Source organism: Neocloeon triangulifer, unplaced genomic scaffold (assembly GCF_031216515.1).
Source record: "Neocloeon triangulifer isolate White Clay Creek 2 clone unplaced genomic scaffold, ASM3121651v1 ptg000017l, whole genome shotgun sequence".
Lineage (NCBI taxonomy): Eukaryota > Metazoa > Arthropoda > Insecta > Ephemeroptera > Baetidae > Neocloeon > Neocloeon triangulifer.
The window spans coordinates 8,201,424-8,225,036 of NW_026775559.1; the positions used below are offsets into that span (position 1 = coordinate 8,201,424).

The 23,613-nt window shown below is 39.4% G+C and overlaps 4 protein-coding genes across 13 annotated transcripts in view; 3 read left to right on the forward strand and 1 right to left on the reverse strand.

Moving 5' to 3' along the window:
• The first annotated feature begins 7,283 nt into the window (after positions 1-7,283).
• LOC132203088 (uncharacterized) lies at positions 7,284-12,192 on the forward strand. 6 transcript variants are annotated; one of them, XM_059630552.1, is made up of 16 exons: positions 7,356-7,459; positions 7,735-7,804; positions 8,096-8,254; positions 9,007-9,132; positions 9,195-9,441; positions 9,555-9,808; positions 9,940-10,097; positions 10,156-10,254; positions 10,308-10,445; positions 10,516-10,684; positions 10,741-11,035; positions 11,091-11,365; positions 11,424-11,590; positions 11,641-11,778; positions 11,846-12,007; positions 12,082-12,192. In XM_059630552.1, the coding sequence occupies exons 4-16, from the start codon at positions 9,018-9,020 to the stop codon at positions 12,172-12,174; spliced, it is 2,310 nt and encodes a 769-aa protein (XP_059486535.1). In that variant the 5' UTR covers positions 7,356-7,459; positions 7,735-7,804; positions 8,096-8,254; positions 9,007-9,017; the 3' UTR covers positions 12,175-12,192. The 6 variants fall into 6 exon arrangements, with proteins under 6 accessions (XP_059486532.1, XP_059486537.1, XP_059486535.1 ...); XM_059630553.1 differs by having other exon boundaries at positions 7,735-7,798; XM_059630550.1 differs by having other exon boundaries at positions 7,358-7,459; positions 7,735-7,794.
• A 412-nt stretch (positions 12,193-12,604) lies between these two features.
• Positions 12,605-18,994, forward strand: LOC132203090 (protein artemis-like). Of its 3 annotated transcripts, none has more exons than XM_059630557.1 (14): positions 12,605-13,246; positions 15,299-15,480; positions 15,546-15,786; positions 15,889-16,166; positions 16,370-16,527; positions 16,587-16,679; positions 16,748-16,885; positions 16,951-17,119; positions 17,201-17,513; positions 17,566-17,837; positions 17,917-18,083; positions 18,256-18,348; positions 18,408-18,548; positions 18,628-18,994. In XM_059630557.1, exons 2-14 carry the CDS (start codon positions 15,312-15,314, stop codon positions 18,727-18,729), a joined length of 2,334 nt encoding a protein of 777 aa, XP_059486540.1. In that variant the 5' UTR covers positions 12,605-13,246; positions 15,299-15,311; the 3' UTR covers positions 18,730-18,994. The 3 variants fall into 3 exon arrangements, with proteins under 3 accessions (XP_059486540.1, XP_059486539.1, XP_059486541.1); XM_059630556.1 differs by lacking the exon at positions 12,605-13,246 and adding an exon at positions 14,310-14,438; XM_059630558.1 differs by lacking the exon at positions 12,605-13,246 and having other exon boundaries at positions 15,313-15,480; positions 15,619-15,786.
• Positions 18,995-19,182: 188 nt separating this feature from the next.
• LOC132203091 (dead end protein homolog 1-like) lies at positions 19,183-21,998 on the forward strand. Its single transcript, XM_059630559.1, has 4 exons — positions 19,183-20,181; positions 20,237-20,389; positions 21,222-21,569; positions 21,633-21,998. Exons 1-4 carry the CDS (start codon positions 19,756-19,758, stop codon positions 21,789-21,791), a joined length of 1,086 nt encoding a protein of 361 aa, XP_059486542.1. The 5' UTR covers positions 19,183-19,755; the 3' UTR covers positions 21,792-21,998.
• Positions 21,999-22,063: 65 nt separating this feature from the next.
• The window catches only part of LOC132203708 (semaphorin-2A), a 292,313-nt gene continuing 290,763 nt past the window's right edge, over positions 22,064-23,613 (reverse strand). For all 3 annotated transcript variants that reach the window (XM_059631661.1, XM_059631660.1, XM_059631659.1), the window contains one exon: positions 22,064-23,582. In XM_059631661.1, coding sequence (XP_059487644.1) covers positions 23,496-23,582 — 87 coding nt within the window. In that variant the 3' untranslated portion in view covers positions 22,064-23,495. The remainder of the gene's footprint in view (positions 23,583-23,613) is intronic.

The following is a 23,613-nucleotide window of genomic DNA, read 5'->3' on the forward strand; positions in this document are numbered from 1 at the left end:
CCAGTGGGCCATTACACTGCCCGCCGCTCGCAGAGAAACGACGGAGAAAAGACTTTTTTAGTGCTGACCGAGAAATAACACGCGCGCGATAAAGAAAACTCTGTAACTAGATAGGGCAAGGAAAATAAATAGCAGTTCACTTTAAATATAAAAAATTGACGGATTTTAAACAACAAAATTATAGCCCCTTTTAAACAAAAGTAGAAATTTGGGGAAGATAAATTTTGAGTTTTGAGAAAAGTAGAAATTGAATTTCAGAAAAAAAAAGAAGTTAAAATTTTGAGAAAGAAGAAATTTGAATTTGGGAAAATAAGCAAATAAGAGTTAAATCATTGGGAAAAATTATGTCACGACGACCGAGTGGACGGCGCTCGGTAGAGCAGCGGAAGTAGCCGCTGGCCATCGAGAGGACGACAGACGAGAGAGAGAACAGCGGCAGGACGACGGCGTCCTGCAGGTGGCAAGAACCGGGCACCCCTGTGCTGCCTACTCCAACACGCTCCCCGCCTCCGTTCACCGCTCGCGGAGGCGCCATTATCGTTCGGGGCCACCTTCGAGTCGCGCCGGGGTCGAACGGGAGGACCCCGCGGCTCGGCGCACCTGCCCCGTCAGCTGCGCGCGTATGCAAATCACGTCGGGCTACCCTTCAGGACCAGCAAGGGGGGCGCGATTTGATTTCCGCCGCGCGCGCCGCACGGCCGGGCACACCAAAAAGTGGTGTCAGGTGTGGGGTGTAAACTTTGCATCCCGCAAAGACGATGGCCGGCAACAACAATGAACCGCCGCCACCAGGCGGCAATGATGTTGACGTAGTTCAACAACCACCCAGGAATAGAGATGAAGATAGGCACCAGCCACCGCCACCACCTGGTGACGGGTACGATGGAAGGCAACAACCGCTGCCGCCGCCGAGCATCGGCAACGTACAGCAGCAGCATCAACCGCCACCTTACAACGGAGATGGACAACAACCACCGCCAAATGAGCCCGGTGGCTACAGAGAGCAAGAACGGTGTCCGTCTATCGATTCAGTGAGCAACAACAGCAACAACCAAGTCCCTCCGTGGATGTGGGCGATGCCGCCGCAATTTGTGGCACCGCGAACGTCACCTCTAAGCGCCGCCATCATGCTGACGACTTTTACTGGCGACCTTAAAGGTGAAAATTTGGAGAAATTCTTGCAAGATTTGAATTCAATGGCAGAGATGGAGAACTGGGACGCACGGAGCGTCTTCAACGTGCTCCGTTTGCGCACTGACGGCAGTGCCAGGACCGAGGTGTTGTCCTGGGGACCGGAAGTCACTTGTAAGATGGAAAAAATGTTTGCAGCTTTGCGAAAACGGTTCAAACCAAAACGTAGTATTGAGGAAATTGAGACGACGCTGATCACCTTCGGACAACAACATGGAGAACGAGCTGTTGAATTTCGCAATCGAGCCGCTGCCCTTGAGAGAGATATGATTGAGGCACTTTTGCCGACGATGCCGAATGTTGACATGGAGACGATGAAAGCAATTGTTGGTGCAAGAATTTTGCGAGCCTTTACCAACGGCTTGAAGCCGTCCTTGCTGCCGAGAGTGCGTGCCCTGCGACCGCAAACCCTGGAGGCGGCCGCCGAATTTGCAACTTTTGAGGAGGACAGCGAGTTGTTAGCCGCCCACCAGCAAGCCTTCGCTCAACCGGAGGTTAATTTGGCCACCCTGATGGGTCACCATGAGCACCAGAGGAACCCAATTGAGCGTGGCCGAGGACAAGGAGGACAAAGTTTGCGTACAAGACAGAGAAATCCAGACGAACCTGTGGTGTGCTATGAATGTGGCAAACAAGGCCACTACGCGAATCGTTGCTACTTGGTCATTTGTGGGATTTGCAACAACAGAGGTCACCGTCCGAAAAACTGTCCGACGCTGGAGGAAGAAAATGCAGAGCCACAGGCCGCAAATTGGCCAGTTGATGGCACTTGTAATGGTGCATTCGGAGTAGATGCAACTTTGAGGAAAATTTCATTTGTTGTTCACGTGCAAATTGGAAAATACCAGCTGCCATTGCTCGTTGATTCTGGGGCCGAAACAAGTGCCCTACGAATGGATGTTGCTCAGAAAATTGGTTTAAATTGGAAACCTGCGAACCCGCCCTTCAGGTCAGCTTCAGGACATGCACTGAACGTGGTGGGACAAGTAAAGATCGACGTTCAATTTGAAAAGAAAACTTTGGGCCACAATTTTACAATCATGAACGTGAAAGAGACGAATTATTTTGGACTTTTGGGTGTTGACTTTTTAGTGCAACACCAAGGAGATGTTTTGATGAGCAAACGCAAATTGAGCTTCCCGTGGGGAGAGGTGCCCATAACAGAAAGGTCTGAATTGGACACCATAAGAATGAGAAGGGACATTGTAAATAAATGTGTTTTTGAGAGTTCTGCAAAAATAGTAAACAATAAGGTCAATGGTCCGAACTCAGCAGATGCAGCCACCGTTGTTAAGCAGCCAAAATTGGAGCAAAAGCAAGGAGGTCCTTTAGGGCTCGCCGGTCCACCAAGGGCCAAAGGGCGATTGCCAAGGAGGGCTTCTAGGCAGCCGCCGTGGGTTCACAATGGCAAAGGAGGGCAAAGGAGTCCTCGCCTTGTTGAGACCCCGGCCGCGGCCAAAAATGACTCCGAGGCGCGAAACTGCTTAAAGCCATCCCGAAGAGAGAAGAGAGCAGCAAAACACGGTCGGCCACCTCCGTTGCCGCCGCCGATGCCACGCACAGTGCCACGTTGTAATGATAAAGAGTCCGTTTTGCTGCGCGAAATTTTGGAAAAGTTGACAAAATTGCGCCCGGTTGCGCTGAAAAATGCTGCAGAAAGAAAAGTTGAAAAGCCCATAAGGCACAGTGAGCCTAAATATGGAGTTGAAATTCGAGAGAAGAATAAAGAAAAATCGGAACCCGAGACGTCAGCTAAGAAAATCGGCCCGGAAGGCCCTTCGTTCCACTTTGAACTGACTTTTGAAATGGACTCTGAGAAAAATGGAAGCAAATTAGACCGCTTAGAAAATTTGCAAAATGTGGTCAGGCAGATGAATGAATTTTTTGAGGAATTTGCAGAAGGAAAAGGTTGCACTAAAACTGAATTTAAGCATCGCACGCGCACCGGGAATGCTGGAAGAGCTCCGAGGCCCTATGTTTCCCCGCCGAATGAACTGCAAATTCACGCCGCCCTGATGTATTGGCCCAACTGGCACACCAGCCGCGACGAGATGGGCCGCGCAAAAGGCAGAAATTATTAGTAAGAAATGAAAAGGAAGGTGCAGCTGCTAATTATTCAGGATATTAGCACGAAATGTTGCTAAGAAAATTGTACAGAGTTTAGTTTAAGGAAAATTGGAATAGAAAATTGTGCTAATGGAAATTTGCTTTGTTGGAGAAAAGGAAGAGAAAATTGTATCTTGGAGCAGAAAAATATTTGGAGAAGAAGATGATGTTTTTGAAGGAGAGAAATAATTTAGAGTGAACGATTTTTTTTTGAGACGAGAAATGTGGAAAGGTTGATAGAGGCACCCTCTCTTAGCAAACGCACGACACCTGAGCGCAGCACCCTTCGCTCCGCCCACGCCGGAAAGCGAGAGTGCCAGGCTAGACTGCCTGGCGGCACACCTGAAAGGCAGGAGGCGGAGAGAGCGAAAGGGAAGCGCCGCGCAGCATTACTCTCCCCCGCAGTTGTTTATTCTAGGCGCTAGGAAAAAGGGAAATAAAAAAGGATGAGGAGTTTAATCATGAGGAGCACTGGAAATTGATGATGAGGAAAATGGAAATTAAGGATTCCGAGAGTGGCTTGGCCGCTGATTGATGTGGCCGTTTTAGGTCAAGGATGGAGGCGAAAGAAGAGTGCACCGCAACCGTTGTACACCGGCTGTTGGTGCCGGCCGCAGAAACCGAGGACTAAGGCCGCCGCAGTCGCCCCCTCAGGCTGCTAGCGCACCTACCAAAGGGCACTGCACGACCCCCCGATGGACTGCCACCGAGAGAAAAATTCAAGTTCCGTACAAATTTGGATGAACTCCCTTCAAGACGCCAATAAAGTACTGCAGGCACTGTATTCGCAGACTTCTGGACGAAATAAGTTGTTGTTGTTGATGGGGAACTTGGCCCCTAAAATTGGTTGATGTATTTTGAAAATTGAAGGTGCTCTGATTGAAAAGGCTGACTAAGGAAAAGCTTAATTGCAAGGCTGCCGAGGGCGGCAGCCAATCAAGGTGGGGCGCCTGCTCTGCCCCGGCAGAGCATTGAACAAAAAAGGAAGAAAATTATTTTCTCTGTCGAGTTTCTTTTTGCCGTGAAATGCATTTTAGCGTGTCGAAAACTTATAAATCCTGATTGACGTGAACAAGAGACGAAAAGGGAGGAAATGCTGTCCGCAGCAGCAGCGAAGGAGATCAGGGTGCCTGTTTTTATTGCCTGAACAAAAGGAGCAGAAGCGCGTCGCCAGCGAGGCGAGCCTCGCTGGACGTCTTCTCTGCAGGAAGAAAGCAGCCGCGCACACATGTGTGCGCGTGAATGAACTTAATGCGGCTGAAAAGGACCTGAGATTGGCACTTTTACAACCCTGGCGCGCACAACACCCCCTTGAGAAAAGCTCTGCGCGTCGGTTCTCACCAGCCGAGGAGAAGAATTCCAAGAAGATGGACCACCGGAATGGCCGGAGTTGCCAAAACTCACGGCTCTCTCTATTAATTGCTCGAAAAGAATTTTGAATTTTTAAGCCGTTTCAGTTTGAGAATTTAAAATTAATTGTTGACAGCAATTTATGAGAATTTGTATGTAGAATTGAAATTGAAAGTTGCATGGAAAAATAAAATTAGTTTTGAGCGCTTGAATTTAAATGCTGGGAAAAGTAAAAGAGAATCGAGAAAGTGCAAATTGAGAATTAAATAAAACGGAAGTAATTTTCAGTTAGCAAATGAGATTTGAGTTGAGAGAAAACAAAGGGAAGCGGAATTAAAACGAATTAAAAAGGGAGAAAAATTAAATGCCGCGCCAGTAAATAAATTCACTCGCTCGCTCTCGCTGGCCGTCTCTCGGCCGGCCCTGTGTGTGTCTCTCCTCTCTCGCCTGCACAGCGCACGCAGAGAGAGAGGCACTCTGTCTCTCGCTCGGCGGCTGAATAATAATTGAGTGGCCGCCGCGCAACAATTTCTTTGGTAATTGGTCTATTAGAAATTAGAAGGAAAAGGAAAAATAGAATTTATGGAATGCATGCATAGGAAATTAATTAAATCTTATTTGCAGGGGCGCAAACGTGCAAAGTCTCAAATAAAAACAGGCGATGTTTTTTTTTATGAATTTGGAATTAAAGTTTTTTTTTTCAGTTAGAGTTGAGCGTTATTTAGTTCAAGATTTTAAGTTGAACCCTTGGCCAAGGAATTTAAGTGAAAAATCGGTTCTCGGATAATTCAATTTAGAATTAATTTTGAGTCTTCCGAGAGTGCCGAACTTGCGACAGCGCGCAGTCTTGTTGTTTGTATTTTTCATCCCTCTCAGCGCGCGCTGCGTAGAGTCTTAAAACAAGTCTTAAAACACCCACCACTCAAGCCAATACAGCCGCTCGCTTTTGACCGGCCGCCCCAATCAGAAGGTACCCCGCGAAAGTAAAGTAAAGAAATAACACAAAAGTGATGGCCGAAGGGAGGTGCTCGATTTTGGAATAAATAGCGCCGTTTTCCCTGCAAAAGGGGCATTCTATAGGAATCGCCAAACGATGCAAAAGGTCTAAGGTTCTCTTCGGAGTTCAGGGCCGCACGTTAAAATTCGATCGGATTGCTGGAGCTCCGGTCAAGAATGCGCAAAGGGCCTTCGTTCTCTTCGGAGTTCACAGCCGCGCATTAAACTCATGTGGTCGGCCGAGAGCCCTACTGAGGTTTGAGACTTGCACATAGCGCCAGGTGTCCGAAACACTTGCTTAGATTATCTCCTGCCAAGTCCGGCCGAAATGCGACCAAGGGACGGAGCGAACAGCCCCAAAAGGCCCTAAGAGGTAGCATAAATACGGAATAGTCAAAATAGGCTGGGTGCTAAAATGTGCATTTCTATGTGTTTTAGGCAAAATTATGCGTTGCAATCAGCAGCCGTTTCGAGCCGCGGAGCCAGCCAGTGGGCCATTACACTGCCCGCCGCTCGCAGAGAAACGACGGAGAAAAGACTTTTTTAGTGCTGACCGAGAAATAACACGCGCGCGATAAAGAAAACTCTGTAACTAGATAGGGCAAGGAAAATAAATAGCAGTTCACTTTAAATATAAAAAATTGACGGATTTTAAACAACAAAATTATAGCCCCTTTTAAACAAAAGTAGAAATTTGGGAAAGATAAATTTTGAGTTTTGAGAAAAGTAGAAATTGAATTTCAGAAAAAAAAAGAAGTTAAAATTTTGAGAAAGAAGAAATTTGAATTTGGGAAAATAAGCAAATAAGAGTTAAATCATTGGGAAAAATTATGTCACGACGACCGAGTGGACGGCGCTCGGTAGAGCAGCGGAAGTAGCCGCTGGCCATCGAGAGGACGACAGACGAGAGAGAGAACAGCGGCAGGACGACGGCGTCCTGCAGGTGGCAAGAACCGGGCACCCCTGTGCTGCCTACTCCAACACGCTCCCCGCCTCCGTTCACCGCTCGCGGAGGCGCCATTATCGTTCGGGGCCACCTTCGAGTCGCGCCGGGGTCGAACGGGAGGACCCCGCGGCTCGGCGCACCTGCCCCGTCAGCTGCGCGCGTATGCAAATCACGTCGGGCTACCCTTCAGGACCAGCAAGGGGGGCGCGATTTGATTTCCGCCGCGCGCGCCGCACGGCCGGGCACACCACTAGATTAGATCTATTGAACTTTTGCAACACCAAGGTAAGATTCGACTTCGAATTTTGAATAGCATTATTAATCCATTGAATTTTGACTCCAGAGGTCTAATTCTGTAAGGCTGAAATATAATCGTAAATTGGAGCCCAGAACTCCATTATGTCATAAAAAAATAATCGGCCGTTTTCAAATTGACATGCTTGTTTTCCACAGCGCACAGATGGACGTCCCATTAAATTTTTCAGCGCACTCCAACTTGAAATTGCCGCCAGAGGCGCGACCGAGTGCCCCCGAAAACCCCTGGTGGCAGTGGTGGCACTCTGCTGAAACAGATCTGTCCTACGAGAACCCGACGCGGAGCGTGTGGTGCATGGTTTATTCTCATTTCATTGGTGTTTGCGGAGTCACGTGACAAAAGTGAGATGAGATCGCCAGTGAGGAAAAGTTTCATCAACAATTAAAAGCTATTTTAATACGCCTCCGTTACGCCAATCGAGCGCTGCAGCTACTTGACCGGCCGATTATGTGATTTTGATCATATTGGAAACGCCCTCATTCACGCACATTTCGTTTTCTGCCCACTTTTAGCCCGTTTTACGACCTGCGGGCCACTTTCTCGTTGTTCTACAGGTGAAAAACGTTTTTGTACATTGTGTTCCTTGTGGCGAAGGCCGCCTCAGTCCGGGCACGCAGTCTATTACGGCATAATAATTTATTGTTGAAGTGGTTTTGTGATTTTGTCGGGATTTGTTTCGAACGCAAAACCATTTCTTCGTCGTGAAAGATTTCCACGGATTTTCCACCTTTTCCGCAATATTCCGTGAATTAACCGTTAATTGCTTTACCAACATAAACCAGTATCGTGTCAAATTATTAAATTCGCAGTGTGCGCAATCTTTTTACAGGTTCATCTTCTGCAAAAACGTCTCGACCACGGATGCACGGATGCAACTTTCGGCAACTTAGTAGGTCTTCGTCAGTACCAGAAATTTTTTGTATATATTTAAAAACGGCTAAGTATTTTTGTGTGAAAAGTGCGATTTAACTAGTCTAGCTAAATAAAATTTTCAATCCATTGGCCATATTTATTGAAGATTTAAATAATAAGTTATTCAATTAATTAACTACAAAAATCTGAAAATATAATTCCTCTAAATTAACGAAAACATAAAAAAAATTGCATCCGCGCGAAGGAGTCTAAAATTTGGCCTTTCGCTCACTCGCCACACTAAACTTATTATTTTATTGTTGCTGCTGCTCGAGCAGCCGGCTGACAGAAAGCAATGAAAGCAAAGGATGGATGTGGGATGGAGGCATCCCTCTCCTACTGCTAGCTTCTAGGTTCTTAGGAAAGCAGCGCAGCAGCGGTACAAAAGCACACCAACTACCAACTTTTTAAACGTAAACAACTCGGAGCTTGAGCAGGTCAGGAATTGTTTTTTTATGCTCTCTTTATTGTTTGAAAAGTTCCGTAAAGTCTATAATCAAGAGCTAGATTCAAATAATAGTGAGGGAAACAGTAGACATTTTTTCAGGCACTAAGTTATGTGCTGAGGTAAGAATTGAGACATCGATTTTAGAATAGCATTTTTTTATGAAGGATGAGGCAAAACATTTATCAAATATTAGCAAGTCTTGTTATGTTTTAAAGCTTTGAAATTATGTGAAATATTTGTTTGTTATGTATTTTTTCAATATAAAAAACAACACTAATTTAGTTATTCTCATTTTCAAACGAAAATGTATGTATTAAGGGATTTGCAAGGTTTTTATCTGCAATTTTAACAGGTCTGGTGTTAGTGGGCACAAAAATAATATTGAACTTAGTGGTTGAGTGCTTTGGTTGAGCCTTGTGCCTTGGTGATTAATTATTTAAGATATGCCAATGTTAAAAAAAAAATAATGAGTTAATAAATTAAAAAATCATAAATCAAAAATCGTGGGATGCCAGTATAAGATTGAGATGGGTTAACTAATTGAACTTATTAAATCGCTAAATTTTCTTGCATGTTGCAGTTAAATATAAACTATCAATCTTAAATTTTTATCAATAATTAAATATAAAATTAAAATTAATGAAGGACCATGAATAATTAATGAGGGTATCTGCAGGAAGATAAAATATTATATTAAAGCGATATAATTTTAATTATTGATTCTCTATTCATCTTTTACAGAAGAGGAAATAATGGCCAACGAATTTTCGGGATTCATCGATGGAATTGAAGGGATTTCTGTTGACTGCTTCAGAAAGGAAAACTTGCAAAGATGCGACTTGTTTTTTCTTTCAAATTACCACAAAGGTAAGGCAAATGATATTAAAATTATAATTACGCTGATCATTAATGTGTCTCAAATTTTCTAGAGGATTTTCAGCGCTTTTGTGGGCAGGCCGTCAATCGAAGCCGGCAATATTATGTCAGTCCCACAAAAACACTCTACTGCAGCCTCCGCACTGAGCAAATGATAATGAATGTGATGGGTTCAGTCTCATTTTCAGGATTCAAAATAGAAGTATTTGATATCGATCAAACCCTTAAAATTCCCCTACCCAATGGCAGGGAACTGAAAGTGACGGCGATTGATGCAAATCATTGTATGGGCTCCATAATGTGAGTTAAAAAAGTTAACAGAAATTTATTTATATTCTCAGTTAATTGCATCAAACTTTAAAATATCGATAGAGAGCGTTCCATTTGTTCTGAGGAAAAAAAATATTTTTCAGGTTTTTGTTTGAGACGGAGCAGAAAATTGTTCTCTACACATCTGATTTTCGTTGCACAACAGACCAAGTGCAGCAAATAAAAGCTCTACGCAACCTAGACGGCAGCTACAAAAGTTTAGATACACTGTATGTTGACTGCTCTTTTTTGGAGCATCATTATTTTGAATACCCAACTGTAGACAATTTGGCTCGCGTCTTAATTGAAAAGATAGAGAAGTTTGAAAATCCAAATGAAAAAGTCCACATACATTCAAGTGAGTTAATAAAATACAAATAAACATACTTACATAATTAATTTCACAGCAAAAAAGTTTGATTAATTAAAATTATTAAATAATTTATTTCTTTAATAAACAACGATTACAATTCTAATATTTTTTTAAAGATGAACTAATAAAGGAGACACTGATGATCAAGAAGCTCTCAATGCACTTTGTGAAAAAAATTCACATCTCATCTGACATAAAAAAGATGTATAACAATGTACAAAATATGGATAAGTATATGACTGATGCTTCTGAGACGAGCATCCACATGTGCATGGTAATATATTTAATTTTTTTTATTGCAAATTAAAAATTTCTTAATATAATTTTTATAGTCTTCTTCTTGTGACATCAACGGCATGGGCTTGAGAATAAAATTGAAAGATACTGTGCCCGAAAACATCACTGAGGAAGAAGAATCAAACTCGCAAATGGCAAGATCAAACAAAAAAATAATCACTTATAATTTATCTGAGGTAACTTACAGATCGAAGAAAATGGACCTGAGCTCACTGTGGCACACACCATTCATGCGACATTCGACGAAGTAAAGGGCTTGATGCAAATTTGTAACCCAGCAAAAGCAATACCCTGCGTTATACCAAGGAAGACCACAAAGGAACAGGTTTGGTTTAGAAAAACATTTGAAACTACAAGTAAGGCTCTTTTGTGACATTAAAATCACTTTGATTTAGGCTGAATACAAGTTAAATGTCATGCTTGAGGAGGCAACGAAAATTGCAGAAACGGAACACTTCCAATTTGACGGCTTTATAGAAGGTTTTGATGGAATTGCTGTTGACAGATTCAACGACAAGCATGTACAAACTTGCTCTGCCTTTTTCCTCTCTCACTGCCACCTCGGTAACACGCAAATTTACAATTAATCTGTATAATTTTATATAATCCAAATTTGATAGATCACATGCAGAATATTGAAAATCTTCTGGAAACCCCGTTTCAAAACTCAACTCTTTATTGTACTGAAGAGAGCTTCAAAATTCTGAACAACATAAAAGAAAATTTAAACTTGCAAGGAAGATATTATGACTCATTCTTCAGAAAGATTCAACCTCTAAAATGGGGTGTGAACTCAATTCAAATTGATGTAATGGAGAGGTGCTATGACCCGAACCTACCGGAGAGGGATGCATCACATTCTTATACAATCACAGTCACCACAATTCCTGCCAATCACTGCTTGGGCTCTTGCATGTAACGTTTATTCCATTTTAAAGTCGACTAGCAAAATATTTACTTAATTTTACAGGTTTCTATTTGAAAATTCCATAAACAAAGAAACGGTGCTTTTTACCGGTGATTTTCGTTTCTATGAAGTCCAGCTTCCAAATATCAAGGAGCTACATTCTGAGGATGGAACTGTCAAAGAATTGGACTTGGTTTATTTGGACACTACATTTTTCAACCAAGTGAACCAGAAGAAAGATTTTCCAACTGAAGACGAGAGCTTGCAAATGATTGAAAGCGAAATCAAAGAATATTTTGAAAAGGACAAATTTGCATTCATTGAGATCAGGCAACCAGGCATGTTTTACTTCCAAAACATATTAAATTTAATTCTAATTTTGTAAATCACACACAGCATACCTTTGCACTGGAGAAATCTACAAGAGATTAAGCCGGACATTTGGAAAAAAAATTTGGGTTCATGATAAGCATGCCCAATATTACAAAGGATTCAAAGATATTGAGTCATGCTTGGTAACAGATTCCTCGCCGAGACGAAGCAGCATACATATTTGCAGGACAGCAAGTAAATTCGAATCTGAATGGATTTTTACAAAACTCATTTTTTTCAGGGGTCCTACACTCAAAAGAGTAACAGATATCCGTATTGGAACAGCACAAGACAATGCAAACCGTACTATGTTGAGACATGTGTGAGAATTTATTCAACTGCAATGTACTTTGCAAGTCAGTTGGAAATGACAAGTCGGGTGAGTTTTAACTTTTGCTGTAAAATATAAAATTTAGTATTGATCTGTTTATTCTGTATGCCAAAAGTTGGAACTTGAACGAAGAGAGGCTGATCACAATAGAGATGTTCGCATAGCTATTTCAAAACACAGTGGGCACAAAGAAATTGTTGCTTTTCTCCGTTACTTCAAACCAAAGCAAGTCGTTGCTTGCGTGGATAACCCAAAGGGAGGCTCCACCATGGGAGAGGTGATTTTAATTTTATATCAAATAATACTTTGCTTGATAAAGAGGGAAAATAAAAACAATTATGTTTATTACAGATCCAGAGTGACTTAAACAAACTTGTCGACGAAATCAATGCCAACAAGAAATTAACCTCCCAAAGTCCTGCCAAGAGAAGGAAACTGAACTGAACAATAGTAATTTTTGAGGTTCAAACTTTTTAATAGTGTATCAAATGTTTTTTCCTGTTCTTTTCTTACTACCAATCAACTACCAATGTGGCAATTCTACAAAAGTAGAAAAAGAGAAACTTTTAGCAAATTGAAATCAGAAAAAAAATACGATATTCACCTAAAATTATGATATTTATGTACACTGGATTTATTAGCTTTGAATTGAAATGTTTTGCAAGCTAAAAACTGATACAAAATTAACTTTAACTGTGTGACAATAAATATATTTTTAATGGAGCACCATCAAAAATTATTTCTACTGTAATTCAATTGGACTGCGGTTTCAAAGAATAGAGTTTAATTCAATATTTAAAATTATTGTTCAATATATTGTAGTAAAATATAATGTGGGCCATTCTTGGTCGAAAAATGCAATCATCCCAGCCCATCCGCATGTTTTCATATAACCATAAGAAAGGATTTAAATACATAAAAAAGTTTCTAATTTTGTTTCAAAACAAGTCAATTAATAGAAATTCGCAAAAAGCAAACCAGTTTTCCCTTGAGCTACACCTATAAACTTTGTAATTTGAAGAGCGCGGCATATTATTTATTAAATTTTAAAATGATAAAATTTCATTTAAATGGCTCAATGGATTTTCAAAAATCAGAATATAATTTATTTATTTGACCAAATTGTTACTAATTTCTTTTGATGCGATAAACGCATGCATTCTTCTTTAATCAAAAACCAGATTAAAATGAAATTATTAAAAAATAAGGTCAAGTGTGTTCCATTTCTGAAGTTTTATAAGACAACAGTAACACAACTACACTTTTGCAATTTATAAACCAGATATGATTATGCAAGCCTAAAAAATAATCTTATCATTATTCAATGTGAATTTTCAGAAAAATAACAAACAGCGAACATAAGTAACCGGCATGACGTTGCCGTTTAAATAGTACAAGGATCAACCAATTAACTCTAGCATTATATTGGCATATCATACAAATCACAAGATTGATTAAAATTTGGTAAATTAAAAGCGCACATAAACCCTCTATGATATTCTTTCACAGTGACGAGGTAAGATAAAAAAATTTGAATATCGCTTTCATTTTTGGGTGTGGTATAGCTTTAAAATTTAATTCTTTTAATTAGTTAACTTATTTATTGTCTGCGAGTTTAAAGATGCTATAAAAGTAAACCATACAATAATTATTGATAATATATGATCGATTCTTGGTCTAGATTTTACAGTGGCTATGTACCACCTTTGGACATCAAAATCCATTATGCACCTGCTTCATTTATTGACCCTAAGGATCATATTAGTAACCAGAAAATTGGGCTAAATGATTAAATCGGAGTTTGAATGTAAATAAAATTTGTAATGAAAAATGATAAAAAAATCAACGATTTTTTAAAAGTGACATCCCGTGTCCCAACATCCCTTAGGTCCATGATTTTCGCATCACAAAATATGCTTGTTGTATAAAAAATTACCGATACTTGTCTATATTATAAAATTTTTTGATTCTTCACTAACTGCTGCCTTATTTGTTTGCGTTTCAGATTGCTCAAGACAAAAAAATTCACCCTTTGATTTTTAACTTTTTTTATCTACTTTTCTTATAAATATTGCTTTATTCAATTTTTGCGAATTTTTGAAAAAGAAACGAATATAATGACGTTGCTCACGTTGCCGTTTAAATGGTCAAAGGACCAACCAATGAATAGCAAATAGCAACAAAAATCACACTATTTAATTAAATGTCTTACTTAAAATTAAAAGCGCACTTCAGCGGACAGAGAGTATCAGCGGCTTTCCTAGTGTTTCACTTAAAGATTTAAGGAAAAATTTTAAAAGTGGCAATTTGTGGGATCATGAGCCACGCATGAGCCCAAGAGCAAGCCCAAGCCTCAAAATTTAAAAATGCTAAGCCCGAGCGAGAGCACGAGCCCTCAATTTTAAAAGAGTGAGCTTCAGAGCCTACTGGTGACCAATGAGCCTGAGCGTGAGCCCTTCAAATAAATGACTCACTTGTTATATTATATATGCACGCGCCTCTTACGCAGAGGCTCAAGGCAGTTGGCGCTTGCAAGCGAGAGTTGCCCAAATCAGTCTGTGGAACATCCGGCTCCCCCCCCTCCTCCTGGTCACATTATTAAAAAAAAACTCCTTCTGGTGTGCAAAAAGTACGCCAGTACACTTGCGTCTCGCTTTGCACAGCAACACCAGTCTGTTGAGATCGAGCAAGCGTCAAGGCCAGCAACGGTATGTAAAGCTGATTTATTGGATAAACTATAAAGTTTTTAGAGTTTTCTTGATAAAAACAAATTAATTGAAAGTCAGAAATTAACAAGTACAACGTTGACTCTCTGATATTCGCAGTCAACAAGATGAGTTAAAAAATTTTAATATCCCTTTATTTTTGGGTGTGGTAAAGCTTTACATTTACAAGTGATAAATATTTTTTTGTCTTTTAACATATTTTGATCTGCAGAAAAAAAAGGAAATTTTCGGGCCAATATTTTCTATATTTCCAGTATTCCTGTTTGTACGTTTAGCACATAGCGCACATAGTGTCAGAAATAATCAAAATAATTTTATATAATAGAACCTATGTAAAATAAGTGGGAGCTCAAAAATAGAGGATATATTTATAATGTGTATTGTTGAAAACAAGAAACATAAAACCATGGATTAAAATATTTTATAATAAATCAGCAAAATGAACTCATGCCGACTTTCACGGCGGCTCACAACTAACAATAATCACTGCTGGGGACTTGTATTGATTTTAGATTTTAATTTATGTGTTATTTACACAATATTAATTTTCAATGTTTAGGATAATTGGTATCATTCATTTTTTCATCACCATGGATGATCTTATTATAAAATTTTTAATTCTCCAAATGATTGATAATGTGCATGCATGTTTATATTATAATTAGCATAAAGTACTGTCTTTTGTTCTTGATGTTAAGTGTGTGTAAAGCAGATTCATAAAAACCAAAATTCAAAATTTTTGATTTAATTCCTAACAAAATTATTTACTGTCTGCGAGTTTCAAGATACTATAAAGTAAACCATACAATAATTATGTATAATATGATCCATTCTTGATCTAGATTTTAAAAGGATATGGCCAATTCATTTGATGGGTCTATCGATGAGAATGAACTTGAAACAGAGGAAATAACGGCTAACTCATATGCTGTCATTCACGAGATTAAAGGCATTTCTGTGGACTGCTTCATAGAAGAAAACTTGGAAAAATGCAAATATTTTTTCCTTTCAAATGTCCACAATGGTATAAAAAAAGAGCGAGTATTATATTAAAATTTTGAAGAAACAAGTTGGTCTATCAATTTCTAGACGATTTTCAGCGATTTTGCAAGAGAGCAGCCGATGATTGCCAATCTAAAAGTGAACAAATACTATTTTGCAGCAAAAGAACTGAGCAAATAATTAAAAATGTCAACCGTCGCTTTGTCTCAAGATTTAAAGTTAAATCATTTGATGTTAATGAAACCTTTGTAATTACTTTGCCTCGTGAAGACAATAAGGAACTGATAGTGACAACAATTGAAGCCAACCACTGCACCGGCTCGTCTATGTGTGTATCAAAAATTTTCACAAATTCAAATATTGGCAGACACTTTCCTTTTAAATGTGCATTTATAAAATTCTAGAATGATAATAATTATTTTCTTTTCAGGTTTTTGTTTGAGACAGAAGAAAAAACAATTTTGTACACATCTGATTTCCGCTACTCTAAGGACGAACTTCAACAAATAAGGGCTTTGCGCAACCCAGACGGAAGCTTAAAATGCTTAGACGCACTTTACGTTGACTGTTCGTTTTTGCGGCACAATTCTTATGAATTTCCAAGTGTGCAATTTTTGATCAAAGATTTAATCACCAGGATTGAGAATTTTAAAAGTGAAAACAATGTACAAAATCATGAGGTTTACCGCAGGGTTCACATACATTCTGGTGAGTAGAACATAAATTATTATTTAAACTGCAACTTAATTAAGAAAATAAAAATGAATAGAAATCATAGATTATAGTACTATTACTTAATCAAATTGAATGGAAACTGGAAACACTCGAGGTGGATTTAATTCGTTAATCAGTTTAAATTTAAATAGCTTTTACGTTTAAAAAGTAATTTTTAAAATTTTATTTATTTGAAGATGAACCCGAGAAGGAAGGCTACATAATCAATCAGCTAGCCATGCACTTTGGAGAAGCAATTCATGTGTCTTGGAACATGAACAAAAAATACAAATGCATTCCACAAATGGATCCTTATTTAACTAGCTCATTCAAAGCACGCATTCACATGTGTTTGGTACTGCAATAATTATACAAATCTTACATCCTTTTGTCAACCAGTAAAATTTTAATTAGGATCCCTGTTACAACCATGAATTGGGTTTGAGAATCAAATTGCAAGACGCTTGGTCTGAGAGCAACGCTGGAGGTGATGAACATTTGAAAATGGCAAGTTTTAAAACAAACTGAACAGGTGCATTAAAATTAATAGAATAATGCGCTACGCTGTTTTGCAGGTCGAAGAAAGTGGACAGGAAATAATTGTGGCGCACACCCTTCATGCGACGCATGAGGAAGTAAAAGCCCTGATACAAATGTGCAAACCAACTAAAGCAGTTCCCTGCGTCATACCAAATGACTTCACCAAGGAACAGGTCTGACGATGACTATTATTTTAAGTTTAAAAAGACACTTCAAACGCAAACTGTTCTAAATCAAGGCGGAAAATGCGTTAAGGAAAATGCAAGATGAAATAAGTGAGGGTGCGGAGACGGAACATTTTAAATTTGATGGTTTCATAAAAGGCTTTGAAGGAGTTGCCGCTGACCGATTTGATGAAGATCAATTAAACTCTTGCCCTGCAATTTTCCTTTCTCACTGCCACTTTGGTAAACATGACTTTTTTCAAAGAAATAAATATTATAATAATGTAGAATTGAATTTATGCTACAATTAATTGTGCGTTGCAGATCATATGCGAAGTATTGAGAATTTAATTAACACTCCATTTGAAAACACAAAACTGTACTGCACCAAAGAAAGTCTGCAAATTCTTAGAAATATTAGGCGCAAATTATTCTGGAGCAACTCATCTGCCGCTGATCGTGCCACTGATCGCTTTGATTCAATGATTGAAGTATTGGAGTTGGGTCTCAAGTACACAATAGAAATCAACTTTCAACTTCGAAAAAACAGTCCCAGTGAACAAAGGGAAGTGGTGCCTAATCCGTACACCTTGGCAGTCACTACAATACCAGCAAATCATTGCTTGGGCTCATGCATGTAATATTATATAATATTTGAGATAAAAAAGTCAAAAATCAAATTTTTATAGGTTTCTCTTTGAGCGTGAAAATAACAGAAGAGTGCTCTTCACTGGAGACTTCCGCTTTTATGAATCACAGCTGCCCGATATAAAAGAGCTTCATTTTGAAGACGGAACGGCTAAGGAGATGGACTTGGTTTATTTAGATACAACTTTTTTCCATCAAGTAAACAAAACAAAAGATTTCCCAACATTAGAAAAAAGCTTGGAAATGATAAAGGAAGAAATAGATGGAGCTCTGAATAAGGACAAAAATACATTCATTCAAATCCAACAACCAGGTTAATATATGTATTTGTTTTTTCTTATATTTATTATAAAAAGTTGGAGGATAAAAAAGTAATATTAAATTACTTTCAGCATATGTTGGTTCAGAAGAAATCATAATGGAAATTTTCACCAAATACAATATTAAAATTTGGATGCACCAAGATTCATTCCAATATTATGAAGGGATTAAGGAAATTACATGTTGTTTGACCACAAAGGAAAATGAAAGCAAGCGCAATGTACACATTTGTATGGAGGCAAGCGCATAATATTTATGTGAATTATGTTTTTTTTACTTCAATTCAATTCAATTCATTTATTTTTTTTACAGTTATTTTCTTTCACAAGTCTTTTTTTTAACAGATATTTTGAAATTTAAAAAATTAGAGTTTCATAATTATTTATATTTAATTTATCTGAATTATTTAGCGAGAAATAAATTGCAAACCTTCAGCCACGTGTAGGTTGAAAATTATTCCATCCGCTTTATACTTTGCAAAGAATTTGACCAAACAAAGCCGGGTAAGAGTTTCCTCAATTCAATGAATATATCATTTTTGACGATAGTTTTGCATTTATAGATTGAGGATGGTCGCAATATTCGCATAGCCCTTTCAAGACACTGCGGACACAAAGAACTTGTTGCTTTTCTCCGTTACTTCAAACCTAAGCAAGTGATCGCCTGCGTGGCTTATGGGGACAATGGCTACACCATGGGAGAGGTACAATCAATTTTCAAACAACTGCGCATTTTTAATCATAAGAGGCGAAATGAGTATAAATTATTTACTTAATTTCCAGATTCAAAGTGACTTGGACAAATTGGTTGACGAAATAAACGTTGGCAAAAAAGTAATTCCCCGTAGTCCAGGAAAGAGATTTAAAAGAGCTGACGATGAATAGAGAGCTTCCTATCTAATGCTATTGACACATATTAAAAATAATATTGTTTTTTTTATGTTCGAATGTATTCCTTAGTAATAATAACTTTGTCAAAGATATAACCATAACAAAGAAACATCTAAGCAGATTTTAATTTTTTTTTTATTATTATTGATCATATTTAACTAAATGTTTTATGTGCAAAAGCAAATAGTGTAAAAATGCCTTAAATATCCGTTGAGTATAACCTTCATTGTAGTATGTACATAATAGCTAGATTTGAAAAAAATCACCGTTCATAAAAAATAATGCTTGAATAAAAAAAAACGAAAATATTTTAAAATCATAATTTTTATGTCTCGACTCTTTACTACCTTGCTTCTTACGTTGTAACTTACAAGATTTTAATCTCTATGTTAAGTAAAAGGCTTAACTAAAAATACAATCGAAAATAATGTAAACTACATTTCCATTACGTTTGAGGTGTGTTCCACTGAAGCTCTCAGGCGGCCCGGCGCGGGGCCGCGGCGAGACTTTCATGCTGATCTGATGCCCGGCAAGTTACCCTGCCGATTCTCGCCGCACACACCTAAATGGACTTAGAAGGGCTGCGTGATTTCGGCCGTGGCCGAGAGCGCGAAATGAGAGACGTCAGTCTTATGTGATAGACAAAACGAATCTGAGTTTATTATAACATAGAGAAATATAATACAACGGAGTGCGCGCGGCGGCGCGCGCATTTCGCGGTTCAATATTCGGACACTTTAAAAGTCTATGCAATGGCCATATACAAAGACGATCGAAGTATGTGAATATTTGATAATAAATAAGAGCACCACACGTTATATACCTTCAGATTTTCAGAAATGGAACTTTAAAATGACCAAAAAATGTTTTTGCCACGTCACATTTGGTATTTATGCAGAAGCTCATTCATTACAATGCCATGCATGAAAGTCACTTGCAAAATGATTTATTTTTATTTTTATTGAGTTAACATTATAAGCAGCTTCTCCAGGCCCCATTTAATTAACTCATTATGTTATAATGCAGTTTCATTGCATATATATTATTCGATTTAGAGCGCAATTCCGCAGAGTGAAAGTTCCAAAACTTTCAAAAATTCGCGCTGCTTTTTTCCCAAAAGAGAAAACCGAACGATTGAGAAACGTCCGAAAATGGACGTCCACGTCCCTCGAGGGCCATTCTCGGCCCAAAATGCAACGTGACAGGTCGCACCGTGCCCGCAGCCACCCCCCGAGACGTGACACCCCCGGCGACAGGGTCAAAGAGTTGGACAAAGAAGGGCTGCAAAAGCGCCTCTTCGAGCTGGTCGAACGCACCGGCTACGTGATGGTGCAAGAAAACGGACAGCGTCGCTACGGCGGCCCGTGTCCCGGCTGGGGCAACGACCCGCCGCCCCCGGCCTCTGCAGAGCTCTTCGTGTCCCGCATCCCGTCCAACTGTTTCGAGGTAAAGTCCCAGAGTTAAAATCACCAACCTTTTATTCTGTCGCGTGACGTCACAGGACGTGCTCGTGCCGCTTTTCGAGGCCTTCGGACGGCTGTACGAGGTGAGGATGATGCTCGACTTCGACGGCACCCACCGTGGATTCGCCTACGTCAAGTTCTGCAGGACCCAGGACGCGATAGCGGCCATGCATGCCCTGGACAAACACGCGGTATGTATATTAATTTCACCCGCGGTCGTCAGTGAAGAGTGAACTGCGCGCTTGCAACATTTTCCATTTTTGCGCTTTTGCTCCACTGGGCGGGAGGAAAAAAAGGATTTCCCCCTCCCTTGTCTTCCGTCTGGATGTCTGGGACTCTGGATCCGCTTTGTTTTATCTTGTTTGGAATTTGTCATATCATGCACCAGATCGGTTTTCATTTCATTAACATTCCAACTTGAGATTCCAAACTAAAAGCTGCTCCTTCTTCAGTTTTTCTTTTCCCTCATTGTGCTAAAAGGTTTGATTTGAGCCGAACAGCCCAACAATGGAAAATGATCCATGGTTGAAGTTTTACTGTCCCCCACTGGACAAATTCATCGATGGGTCTTTTCGTGATTTTGATGTGAGAATTTTTTAGTGACCTATTCACACATACATTTTATCCACCATTTTATGCTCCTATTTTTTTCTGTTAAAAAAATCATAATTTTGTTGCACTTTGGTAATTGAACAAATAAATAAGGACCAAGAGATTTAATTTCAAATTAATTTTCTTATGACTTGTGAACTCTTTTCTGTTCATCATTAATGGATTCTCGATTTATTTTGTTTATTTTTGTGAAAAATCGTTTTGGTTTGGAGGTCCTCTAATTTTCATATGTTCAAAATTCTAGTCTTTTCTATTCCATTTTGTGTATATTTATGAAATAATGTTTAATTAAATATTGAGCTTAAAATATGTAAAAAAAATGTGCCCAGCATTTATATCATACATAAACAATAGTTACAATTTTTATCCTAAAATACAATTCAACCCTTTATTTGTTTGAAAATTTTGCAGTTGGCTGGCAGCGGACGCACCGGAATCCGAGTGTCCGAGTCTCGCAACAACTGCGAGGTGGAGGTGTCCAACCTGCCGTGGACGGGTGTCCGCGAGCGTCTGGAGCCCCTGGTGCAGGAGCACACTGAAGGGGTGCGTGCCGTGCGCTGGACCTGCGCCACCCGCGCCCTGCTCGAGTACGAAAGCCACAGGGCTGCGGCCGTGGCTCGCAGGAAGCTGCTCGCCATTCTGCCTGACCAGTGTGGCCGCGAAGTCCGCGTCCAGCTGGTCCGTCACGACCGTCCCAACCTTCCTCGGCACCAGCAGCAGCCCATGATGGGCCAAGCCACATTCAGGCCTCAACAAAAGGTATGCAATTTTTTTCCAGTGAAAAGAAAATCCTGATTTTTTCATTGCTATAATTCTTTTTAGCCCCAACACCCTCTGACTGAGAGTGCTGAAGAGTACTGGGCCCGTCGTAAAGCCCTGCAAGCTCAGGCTGCCCCCAGGAGCTCCTGGCCACTGGTGCCTGTTGCCTCGCCGTCCTTCGGCACCCAACCCTTCTTCTGGCCTCCCCAAAATAATATGTAAATTTGATGAAGTTTGCATAACAAATATTTTCAGTAACTCTACTTTGAAATACTCGAAGGAAATTTTGTAATGGTTGACAAATGGAATCCAAAAATCCTTCTTTTTAATTTTACCCTTACTAATATTTTTAAAACTATTGACTTGTCACTGCATTCATGACAAACCTTTGTAAAGAAGTGTACTCATTTGAAATAAACAGAGATTTTAACTTACTCTGATTAAGTGATTTAATTTTTTTCTGGGAATCAAACAAAGAACACAATAATTAATGTATTGTTCTTTCTTATAATAGTTTTATTTTCTCATGATCGATTCACAAAATGTTCTGCTATATTCCAATTTCTGTAAATTTCAAGTAATAAAATTTTACACTTTGCTGCAGTTGGCGTTGGAACTAAAAAATAATGCGCTTTGCAGTACACTCAAAATTTCTACTGTCCCCTTCTAAATTAACGAGGAAATTTGCTCCGCCGTACTTTTTTTATTGCAGTGGTGAACATACATTTGTTTTTACTTTAATTTAAGATCTGCTTTTCTCTTTTGTGTATACGGAATTAGCTTTCTTTTTTTTCTACATGCCTCGAAAATGTTCTATATTTACACAACACTGTGACAAGGCTGAAATCAATTTAGATTTTTCTTTCTTGCCCTGCTTAAATTTGCACTCGTTCTCATTTACCTGGCTTTTCATTCAGAAGTGTGATAATTAATCTTTTTACAATACAATCTCCTTATCTGGCGCTCTTTTAAATTTTACACATTTAGTTTGAAAGATTTTGATAATGTAACAAGCTCTTAAAGTTTAAGTAGAGATGAAAAGCCATCATCATCGTCATCTTATTGTGTAGCGAGTCTAAATAATTATTCAACTTACAGGGTAATGTACATTTTTTTTGTTACTCTGCGAGAATGCATTCCTACGCTCATTTATAATGTACAACAGATTGGCTGCAGTGTTTGATCTTGACCGGCGGTTAATTGCGGTGCATCGTCCACTCCTGCGGCTCGTTGATTGTCCCACCGGTCAGCTTTTGCTCGATCTCACTCGAATCGCGCAATTGGACGTCGAATCGCGGCGCAAAACTCAGATTTACTTCGTACAGTCACTTGGCCACTACACACAAAATATTTTCTCCATTTATACACTTTGAATGTCAACAAAAGTACACATATATAGGTCCATTTCTTATTTAGCAATTTGCATCACTGATGTCCTTCTCTTATCAAAAAATGAGGTTCCGCCGATAGTTTTCTACGAAAGTGTCTCTCAGTCATCACAGACCAGCCAGTAATGCAAAAGTATATAGTCAAAATAACCCGAAGCAAGTTTCTACACAAATTTTATCCCTCCAATTTAGTTTTTGATTTGCTGGCATTTTTTTGCTTTTTAATCATTCACATATGTTTGTAGCTCGTTCGGCCTCAGTGGTATAGTAGTGGTAATAAATACTCAGTTTTTTTTGCATAGTTGTCCATAAGAAAGTTAGAATATCACAGAAACACTCGCTGGCCGTCGCCTCTCGGACAGGCAGAATCTTCTTATTTCGGCAGCCGGGCAGCGAGCAATCAACTGATTTTTGCTAGCTCAGTAGACAGATTCACACGGCAACACATTCATGCTCCAGCTCACTCGAAAATAATTGTCCCTTCAAGTTGAACTACGGTTGAAATCAGGTTCGAGTCTTATTGAGGTGGCTGAGGGAATCAGACCAAGGGCCGGGATGACCTGTGGTAGATTTCATTTGGATGGCTGTTCTGGTTGCTGCTGTCATTTGACCTTGAGCTGCATTGCTGCAAATTAACAAAATAATTAAAATTTTGC

Coding starts and splice junctions, on each gene's coding strand:
- LOC132203091 (XM_059630559.1), top strand. CDS start 19,756: ATGCAGTTTCATTGCATATATATTATTCGATTTAGAGCGCAATTCCGC. Junction 20,182..20,236: donor TCCCGTCCAACTGTTTCGAG/GTAAAGTCCCAG, acceptor GTGACGTCACAG/GACGTGCTCGTGCCGCTTTT. Junction 20,390..21,221: donor ATGCCCTGGACAAACACGCG/GTATGTATATTA, acceptor AAAATTTTGCAG/TTGGCTGGCAGCGGACGCAC.
- LOC132203088 (XM_059630549.1), top strand. CDS start 7,767: ATGCACGGATGCAACTTTCGGCAACTTA. Junction 9,133..9,194: donor TCTTTCAAATTACCACAAAG/GTAAGGCAAATG, acceptor CAAATTTTCTAG/AGGATTTTCAGCGCTTTTGT. Junction 10,685..10,740: donor CCTCTCTCACTGCCACCTCG/GTAACACGCAAA, acceptor CAAATTTGATAG/ATCACATGCAGAATATTGAA.
- LOC132203090 (XM_059630557.1), top strand. CDS start 15,312: ATGGCCAATTCATTTGATGGGTCTATCGATGAGAATGAACTTGAAACA. Junction 16,680..16,747: donor GTGATGAACATTTGAAAATG/GCAAGTTTTAAA, acceptor GCTGTTTTGCAG/GTCGAAGAAAGTGGACAGGA. Junction 18,549..18,627: donor ATGGCTACACCATGGGAGAG/GTACAATCAATT, acceptor CTTAATTTCCAG/ATTCAAAGTGACTTGGACAA.